Source organism: Dunckerocampus dactyliophorus, chromosome 12, assembly GCF_027744805.1.
Source record: "Dunckerocampus dactyliophorus isolate RoL2022-P2 chromosome 12, RoL_Ddac_1.1, whole genome shotgun sequence".
NCBI lineage: Eukaryota > Metazoa > Chordata > Actinopteri > Syngnathiformes > Syngnathidae > Dunckerocampus > Dunckerocampus dactyliophorus.
This window is the reverse complement of record NC_072830.1, coordinates 25,293,308-25,303,311: the sequence shown is the minus strand read 5'-3', so window position 1 is coordinate 25,303,311 and position 10,004 is coordinate 25,293,308. Positions and strand designations below refer to the sequence as shown.

At 40.2% G+C, this 10,004-nt stretch overlaps 2 protein-coding genes across 5 annotated transcripts in view; one reads left to right on the top strand and one right to left on the bottom strand.

Moving 5' to 3' along the window:
* Window positions 1-236: 236 nt before the first annotated feature.
* On the bottom strand, window positions 237-9,888 carry LOC129191140 (CD276 antigen). Of its 2 annotated transcripts, XM_054794203.1 has the most exons (10): window positions 9,736-9,888; window positions 9,267-9,463; window positions 7,900-7,919; window positions 6,517-6,545; window positions 6,144-6,202; window positions 3,445-3,747; window positions 3,096-3,374; window positions 1,679-1,798; window positions 1,554-1,569; window positions 238-1,249 (listed from the first exon to the last, which is right to left on the bottom strand). In XM_054794203.1, the coding sequence occupies exons 3-10, from the start codon at window positions 7,903-7,905 to the stop codon at window positions 1,228-1,230; spliced, it is 834 nt and encodes a 277-aa protein (XP_054650178.1). In that variant the 5' UTR covers window positions 7,906-7,919; window positions 9,267-9,463; window positions 9,736-9,888; the 3' UTR covers window positions 238-1,227. The 2 variants fall into 2 exon arrangements, with proteins under 2 accessions (XP_054650177.1, XP_054650178.1); XM_054794202.1 differs by lacking the exons at window positions 9,267-9,463; window positions 9,736-9,888 and adding an exon at window positions 8,155-9,238 and having other exon boundaries at window positions 237-1,249.
* The window catches only part of LOC129191139 (cytoplasmic dynein 2 heavy chain 1), an 88,062-nt gene continuing 86,352 nt past the window's right edge, over window positions 8,295-10,004 (top strand). For all 3 annotated transcript variants that reach the window (XR_008573149.1, XM_054794201.1, XM_054794200.1), the window contains exon 1: window positions 8,295-8,515. The gene's annotated coding sequence lies outside the window, so the exon portion shown is untranslated. The remainder of the gene's footprint in view (window positions 8,516-10,004) is intronic.

Genomic DNA, 10,004 nt, shown 5'->3' with positions numbered 1-10,004 from the left:
ACATTTTACCAAGATCATTAGGACAATTCCAAAGGGCATGCTTGGATGAGTTTGCTGTGGAATAACTCGAGAGCCCAATTTATTAAGACGAAAAGGTTCAGTCTGATTCAAATGTCAACCAATGCCCAACAATATTACTACAAATGATAACAAACATTTTTGTACGTATCTTTGCATAAATGATGTGGTAAGGGTATTTATTTCAGATTTGTTTTGTATTTATTTGTGAATTGGGTAACACATTACTTTACAAAAGAAAGATAACGGTAAAAACACAGCCATTCAATTTCTATTGCAAGCGTATGTACAGTAAATACCGTATAAAGTACAGTCAAATCTCTGCGAGTGCACCACTTTGGGTCGGGCAGGCTCTGCGTATAGTTTACTTTGTCTCAATGTTTTTGACATTTGACAATTCACCCCAGTAGTTTCTTGTTTCCGTTCACTCATACGAATAATTAAAGTCTTGTCAAAAGACAAATGCAGCGTATCATACCATCTTTAATGAACAGCGTTACTCAAACATACAGGACAGCACCAGCATAAAGATAGCAACATCATCTGAGAACAGTGTTTTGTACAGCTTTATGTTTAAAGGCAGCACCCTTTCCAGTAGTGAAACGTGTAATATTTGCACACAGCGCATCACAGGACTCTTCATTAGGTACACAGATACCCGTGAGATGCAATATAAAAGCTGAGCTTATTTGAAAGATATTAATGCCCACATTTGAAGGGTGTTATGTGTATGAGTGCAGGTGTAGCTTGCGGCGTTGCATGTGATCATAATAATGCCACTTGTGTTTCTTTATCATTCCTTACATAACTCATGAGAAAAGCAAACTTGCTTTGTCAGTACTTCACTTTTTAGATTGAAATGAACTCTTAGAACACAACTATCAAGGAAGTCTAAACGAGAGATGTTCCATATTGGCTTCCTTTCCGATATCCGATATTGTCCAGCACTTCATTACCAATACTGATATCAACTGATTCAGATATTGACATCTGCTTTTGAAGACATGAAGACATTATGCATTCATTTCACAAATAAACACAGTTTGTGCAAAATAAGACAAATACTGCAATATGCAATACAATACAGTTGAAAGAACTACTGACTTTGACGATAGGATTATAGAACACCAACATGAATCACTTTGGAGTCTTGATGGACGTGGCTTACGTTGCCGCCGCTCGCAGATGTACCATCTTCGTCCATTGGCTTTAATTGAGGGGAATGGCTTCTCTGAATGGGGAAGGAAGTGGTCAGTGATGACTGTGTTTGAATATAAGATTTGAAATTGAATATAACGTTCCGTTTTCGTTACAGATTTATGGTCATTGTGCTCTATGGAACTGTATTAGTTTGCAATTTCCAAAGCTGGTTATAGTAATTTGATCATTTACTTTCACAGAATGTGAATGGTGGAATGCAGTAGCCATTTAAACAAAATGACTGAGTATTCCTCCAAGAGAAGTTGGTAATTGAGTCCACCACCCACCATAATGGAATGAGTGTTTCATAAATGTTGACAGAAATATTAACTTACTTTGGGTCCCCAGCTCCTGTAAATTGAAAAAGAAAATGAATTACCATACTGGCGTCAGCCATGCTCGTAGTCGGGTTCAGAAATGGCTTATCATTGTCACTAACGTATGTTTAATGCCTCCTTACTTGTCTGTTCTTTTTTGTGTTTCCATCTCAGCAACAATGGAATCAACGCAATAAGGCCCAGCAGTGAGCAGATTCCAATCACGATGAGAATGTAAATGTCAGGAGGATCCTTTGGAACACCTTGGGATAGATCACATTGTATATGAGAGAGACAAGTACAGTATTTGGGGAAATGACGTTCATGCATGTACGACCTGCTTATCATGTTCAGCATCACAGAACTGGAGGGGGGGGGGCATTTGCGGCCTGTGGCTGTTTTTTTTTTTTCATTGGCCTGCAGAAATTCTACAAATATAATTTAACTGGGAGGGGGGGGGGGGGGGGGGGGAATGGAAGAATTATAAGCAGTAATTTTACAAAAATAAAGCCAAAATATTAAGAGAAAGAAGTTGTAATCTAATGAGAAAATGTGATTTTACGAGAATAGGGTTGTAATATCATTAGGACAAATAATGTCATTTTAGTCTGATGAAATTGAAATGTTCAAGAAAGATGTGATTTTCTTCCAGTCATAATATCGCGACAAACAAAGCAATGAATGAGCGTTAAAATTCAAACAAAGCTTTGAACTTCGAGTGGTTAAACAAGAGAGAAATGTGAGAAAAGGTTAATGCCTGTCTGAGTGTATGATGAGGGGTTTTACAGCCTTAAAACATATATAATCATGCAAAAAAAAATTAAGTTGGCTACTTTGTGGATTTCACTTATTGTGCCCCGTTTTGGGAACCTTATCCCCCCGCAATAAACGAGGGAACACTGTAATATGAATACATGGGACATAAACTGTAATTATTTTTTTTAGCTCAAGATAACAAAATTAACAGAATAAAATAATACACATATCTCCATCACGTAGAAATCTGTCCTGTTCAACTTAAAACAGAAAAAACAGTGTCCAGGCTGCAGGGGTCCCCAGCTTCCATCACCATTACAGCTGTCAACTATTTGTGTTTTACTTATGACTGGCAACATTTAAATTGCACTGCTTTGTATAAAATACTTTATTTACCAAGAAGATCGCCACTCAAACAGTGTGGCCATCGTCTTTATGCTATTTTGTGCTCATTTGTCATTATATAACGGCATAAAGGCTGAATTCAACAGTTATATAGTTATATAAATCGTTCTAAATGAACCGATATCATCCTTGAATCGTATCGGCGACCACGAATCATGATACAAAACAAACGAATCGTTACGGTGTCCGAGTTGAATGAGAGCAACTGGGCTCTTTCTTCAAGATGTTGTAAGTCCAGTTGCTCCGATTCTCAAATAGTCCTATCAAATATAAAATGTTTAAGATGTTTGAGGTGAACAGTTTCGGCAATTTGGGCTGCTGCATGTCATTGAGGGGTGATGGTGGGTCCAGTTGAGAACCGCTGGTATAGATGACGGATGGATGGAATGTCGTACTCACAGACAGGTAACATATCAGATGCGACACCACCCACAGAACAATTGATCAGCCTTTTCGCCCCATAGGAGCAGTTGAAGGATGAAGTGCTGGAAGTGTTGTACAGCATGGTGTCCGGATCGCTCTCTTCACTGACATTCAGAACCTTCCACGCTGGGCTGCTGCCGTCACCAACGCCATTCCACATCAGTTCGGCGCGCGGGTAACCTCCATGCGAGGCACACGTCACCAGGCAGATGTTGTCATCGCAGGACATGGTGACGTTTGGTTTGCTATACTTGGCTGCAAGGTGATAAAAAGAGCAGTGCGTGGTGAGAGAGATAAAGCTGGGAAATGAATATCGTATTTGTACCTGTGACACTGAGGTGTATGACGATGGAAGAAACATTTTCACTGCCGTTGTACTGGATGTGGCACTCGTAGTCTCCGTCGTGTGACGCCTTTAAATGTAACATTTGCACTGTTGCTTTGCCGTGTACCACTCTGGTGTTTGGCCATTTCTCCTTTGGTATCGTTCTTGAAGTATAGAAGCCATTTACAAAAACTTCATCCTTCTGAAGGTAGAAGAATTTGATTGTGTTTTGTCTTTCCACAGGGCAAGAAATAGTCACATTCTGACCAATCTCCCCCCTGAGCTCAGTCTGAGCAGCACTTTCTGGAAGCACAAGGAGTTCAGTCCATTAGCATTCTGGATTCGTGATCAGCACTAAAACATGTTGTCATCTTTATGCCATAATCAATAATGTATACAGACACTGAACATGGCGTTATAATTAGGTGTCCAGGCTTGTCCAGCCATAATATCCATTCCGGATATTGATGAGTCACAATAACACATACAGTTGCACTCAAAATGATTTATTTAATTTATGAAACTAGCAGTTGCTTGCAATAAAACAACAAAAGGAACAATTCAGCCACTGCTCTGCACATCTATTACAGTCTTTTACTTGTACTTTTTGAAAAGAAATGCCATTTTTAATGCAACTGCATGTTATTCTTCTAATTACAAGCCAACGTGCCATCAAAATGAGATTAAAAAAAAATATTTTTACTTCAGTTATTGCAAAAAACTATGGCAACATTAGAAAGAACAAAAATTAAATGTGTTTATACATCTGACAATTTGTTTCAAATCAAGAGAGGAGAGACCACTGAGTACTGTACTTCTCTTTTCAGCAGTGAGGGGGTGTTAAGATCCGCTTTTTTTCTGTTCATAGTTTTTTAGCAGCCCTTCATGATTCATACACTCTCCTCTCACGGCTGTTGGTACTTTTTCCGCTTTATGTCTGCTCTGAGTTCCTCTAGCGTGCAGTCATTGTCCTCCTTTGTCTTAGTTCATGTAGCTTTTGAACATGTACAATGGTTAGAAAGCCTCTTCTTTGCTGACATTGCATCATCCTTTTCATTTCCACACCACTACATCCTCATCCTGGTAAACTATTGTTTGCTTTTGACATTATACATGTTTAAAATGTCCAAATGTTTCCAATTAGTGTTCCTAAGTCGAGGTCACCTCCAATGTAGTGGTTAGAGCAGGGGTGGGCACACTACGGCCCGGGGGCCACATCGGGCCCGCCGGTTGCTTCCAAAGTATTTAATTTAAAGTTTTAACATACAAAAGTCAAAGTAGCTTTCCACATGCAGCCATCCAGACAACTACCTCACCCATGGTGCCAAACTAACACAAGTGACGCACAACTTTAACTACGCACTGCACTTTCTGGGACGTAAAAAAGGAGGGACGTTCACATACTTTTTAATAGTCCAGGTTTTATCGTTCGTAGTTCGTATTGCATATAACACATCCTTTATTCATGTACACTCCGGGTGTCTTACTCAGTAAAAAAACACTGTAAAATGACATTTCCTTATTTGATGTGGTCTGATGTTTAAAGTGCTCCTGAACACAAGGGACTCAAACTCATATAGCAGATTGTATGACACTTTTACAGATAAAATAAGACAAATAATTCCAGGTGAACTGTTGGAATTGTAAGCTTCAACTAGAACTAGTGTTCATGTATCAAATATATACTGTAGTCTGGCCCCCCAGTCGGTTTTCTTAACTCAGTGTGGCTCATGAGTCAAAAAGTTTGCCCACCCCTGGGTTAGAGTAACAGACATTTTAACTACAAGGATGAGTCACACTATCAGTGGATTTCATGGCCACACCTTGCGTGCCAATGAACGAACCCACATGACCGGGAAAAAATTCCCCCACACAACTTTCCAAGTATTTTTGATACCTTCAACAATATTGGAAGGGTCAATGAAGTCTTCTGACTTCATTCGTGGTGTGATTTAGAATATATGACACGTTTTTTTTAACAAACTCTTCAACGCAGTAGTAATTTATTGATTGCCCCTAGTATAAACAACCAGCGGTTACAGCGGTACTTCCCATGCGAGCTCCCCGTAGCATGACACAGCAGTCCAGCGCAGTAGTAATTTATTGATGGCCCCTAGTATAAACAACCAGCGGTTACAGCGGTACTTCCCATGCGAGCTCCCCGTACCATGACACAGCAGTCCAGCGCAGTAGTAATTTATTGATGGCCCCTAGTATAAACAACCAGCGGTTACAGTGGTACTTCCCATGCGAGCTCCCCGTACCATGACACAGCAGTCCAACATGAAACTGACTTCACCAGGGTACACCGTGGACATGTCTGCATGGTGGTGTTGTGTTTTCTGTTTTCTTCTTCTTGCGGGTGGCGGGAGTCGATTGGCAACCAGCTTTGAGGCGCATTACTGCAACTACCATGTTGGACTGTGGCCCAGAGTTACAAACGTTATACTGAAACCGGATCGGCCCGATCTCGTGGCGGAAGCCGATATCATCCTTAAGCCGATATCATCTTTAAAATACCGGGGATCGGCAGCTAATCCCAATCCTGACGATCGGATCGGTACATCCCGAATTTGAAGTAATATTAATGTGTGCTGAATGTGGAGTTGCATGTGAACAAAAGGGACAATATTACATGAAATATAATATAAACACTCAATCAGGACATCATACTGATGTAAAAGGAAGGAGCCACTCACCTGAAGGCAGAGTCACAGTCAGAATGACAGTCAATAGTTGCTGGAGAAGACTTGGGTTTCTAACGAGAGAGAATGATAATCTGCTAAATATGAGCACACGAGACAGCGATATGAAGAAATAGCTACAAGCAAGTATTTTTAGTTTGGGTTTCTCAGTGCAGTATTCTGTCACGTTTGACCATTAGAATGAATGCTAACCACTGAGTGCCACCCGTAAACCAGCAGCACAGGACACTACATTGCTACATTGTGGCTTGTATTGGATGTCATCAACTGCTGGAGTCCTACTTGGATCAGCACCTTTCCACATTGCAAATACTGTACACCCAAATGTACTACTTATCATTTGAAGCAGGGTACTTGAAGTACTTACGTAAAATATGGTGCTCCCCAACTCAATACCTGTTGAATGAACAAAATGAATCAATAAAGCACTTTTTCACACCTGAATGAGGGTTTTGCTGAGTGGACTAAAAATACTGTTCTGTACTGTAAAATAAGATGACTACATATACTTGTTATTTAACCTATGTTTCAATCACTAATGACGTCATTGGATCATCGTGACGTCATCACGGAGTAGCGCACAGACCTCCACCAAGGCTGAACTGTTCATATTTGTCAGTTAGCCGGCTATTGCCTGGTTCATGAAGGATGACAAACACCTGGGGATGCCATTATGATTATGGGGGTGTACCATTCCATTGACTCAAACTGAAATAATACATTCCTGTGTTAGCACCTTTATCCAGAGCCTCACTAACATTTAACCATCTTCCTTCCATGTGCCAACCCTCTACAAAGTTTGGTGGAAATCGGTTTAGTTTTTTTGAGTCCGGCGTAATCAAGATAATTAAAGTTTTGCATTGTACTGTACTAAATTACAGCAGCCATTTGACAAATGTGAGGGAATTCCCGAGAGCCTGTGCAAAGTTGCAGGGCAAACAAAACCACAGGAATGTTGAACGTCACTATCTTCCTGACTCGCACCGGACTCTTTCTTGGAAGAGATGTTGAACATTGTGTTCACGTGCTGTAAACATGGGAACAACATTTTAGTTCCGTTTCAGAAACTAACAGTGCGGTGTGGCCACATGCTGAAGCCGGTGCAATATGGGATGTGTCGACAAAGATTAAGAAAACCCAGTCAAGGCATTGACAGTGAAAAAAACAAATACCTTACACAATAATAATGAATTATGAAGCTACATCATGTTTACTGTACATATTACACATGCCGACTATTAACTACACTTGCAAGCGAGTAGGTTGAGGCAGATGATCAAATGACTTGCATGTCCAGTATATGTTAATAATTGTTAGATTTTATAATTCTCTTCAAGACAAGTGAACACAGTTCAGTTTAAAAATGGACCGCACCACCACCCCTGCTGATGCTGCTCCAGCTTCTCCTCGCCTCGCAACCGCACGAGCCGCGGAGCCGCTGCGGGGCGAACCAGGAGGGGACAACGGGACGCCTGGAAGCGGCGAGGACCACGCAGCAGAGACGCAGCGAGTGCAACTTCTTTGTCGTTGAAGTCATACAAAAATCATGTACATATCCATCAACTCCTTCCAATAGAAAACTTACGTGTGTCAATGTGTGCTGTATACGAGCCGTAGACGAATTGGAAGAAAATGTCAGAATGTCCTCCAAGTGAACACGTAAAACGTAATTGACACGTATTTGTTACAAGATAATTGAAACATAATAGAAATGAGACAGTGGAAAACAAAGGACTAAAAGGACACTTACCATCATGCTGCTCGCTGGCTCTGTAAGAGAGAGTGCAATGAAAATAACTTCCTCTTTGGGGCGAACAGTACGCCGTACAGTAATTACAAAAAAGCTAATCAGATGACATGAAATGAATTGCAGAATACAAGTTTTTGTGTCCTGGTTATAGGCGCAACATAAATAAAATAATGCAAGCTACATTCTACTATATTAGCGCCACGTGGAAAGGAAAGCAACACATCCTTAAAAATACGAATTAATCCACATTGTTACCTGGGTTATATTTATGAAGATGTAAAAGCATGTTAAGAAAGAGTAGTGATTCAACAGCAAAGTACAGAAAAAAAAACTGCTACGTTGAATGCGTAGGTTTTTCCTGCCACTGTAGTCACGTGACACCCTTGACGTTGTTACGTGGCAACCACGCAGGCGTAATCTTGGAAACGAACGGCAACAGTTTGCAATGCATCCACCCGTTGACTGTATGACTTAAATATTGTGGAAGAGGACTAAGAGGACTGTCCACCTGAGCGTCGGCAAAGTGCTGTGTTCTTCACAAAACAACGTCCTCCAAGCAAGCTAATCTACGTCCTCCAAGCAAACTAATCTACGTGAGGAACATCCGTTCTCAGAGGTAGCGTGCTAATGCTAGCTAGCTTCTGAAGTCACTGTTAAGCTGCAGTAAAACATTGCTAACATGCTGCATTTTGCGCATCTAGTGTATTTTCAGAGTTACCACATATATCCATACATTATATTTGTTTGCACATCATGTTTTTGTCTTGAGTTTTCCCGTATTATGTGTTTTTCCATCAGAAAGTATGTAGTAAACGACCTCTTGGTTAGTTTTAATGACAGGCTTTTATTGATTAACATTGGTTTCAGCGATCAGACGTGATCAAGTGTCGCAAAACAAACGAGGTTAAGGGAACAGCTTAACAAGCTATGCAATTAGCGTAGTGCACGCTTGCAAACATTGTAACTCACACGTAAAGACATAACAAATCTTTGGCTAAATGTTAACAAATACATCGAAACATTTTAACATGATGTTGCGAGTTGTGTTGTCAAGCCGACAAGCCACATTATGTAACCATGTATACCACTACTACTTTTACTGTTATCTACTACACTCTACTGAGAGCTATGCATAATATTTGGGCAAAATATTTGAATATCCTCTCATATAGCTGCACCACGAGTTGTAAAATTGAACAATAGGAAGAAAATACGTGCCTAATAATTGTCCCTACAGTATATTTCTGTACAAAACCAATGCAAGCATCAATCACATTAATCCCTTTGACACATTACCCTTAAAAAGGCATTATTGTATGTTATCGATTGTGTGACAGTGTCACATATTTTATTGTAGTTTGACATACTTCTGCAATGTGAAACGGAGAGGGTTCTCAGGGTGTTGAGATGTCTCCAAGGATGCACTGGTTTGGAGCGGTCAAAGGTATAGATGTGTGTTCAAGTCAAAGAACACGGCAAGTTGTCCTCTGTTTGGTGGATTTGGTCAATAAGCGGCAGCAAGCACTGGTAAACTGTGGTCTTTATAAGGCTTTATGCTGTGGTACTGTAACAATATACAAAGAATACAAAATGTCACTGAATAAATAAACAGTAAATGAATGTAACTAATATTACACATAAACATACTGATTAGCCAAAGGCACATCAAATACAGAACTCAATAAGGAAATTAAGTCAATATGATGCTTATTAATGTAATAAATCGCTATACAGTTAGCTTGAATGCTAATGTTAGCATTAATGAACACAAGAGTTACACAGAACAAAAGTGTACAATAGAGCTCACACAGATCTAACAACTGAATTAAACCTCACCTTTATGCATTCACGCACAGCATTAACTTGGGAAAACAAGGATGAGGCGCAAGGAAGGAGAGGAAAGGTACATCTGCCTGTACAGCGTCGGAGAAGTCATAAAAAAGACGTTTTACCTGATGCAACATCACACTACTGCGGTGCGTTCACTGACGGCCGAACACAGTGGGAAAGAAACAACGCCCAAATCTAAACATTACCAGTGAAGCATAAACAACACAAAACATGGTAAATTATGGGCTTTCTAACACAATGTGAGTTTGTTCTTT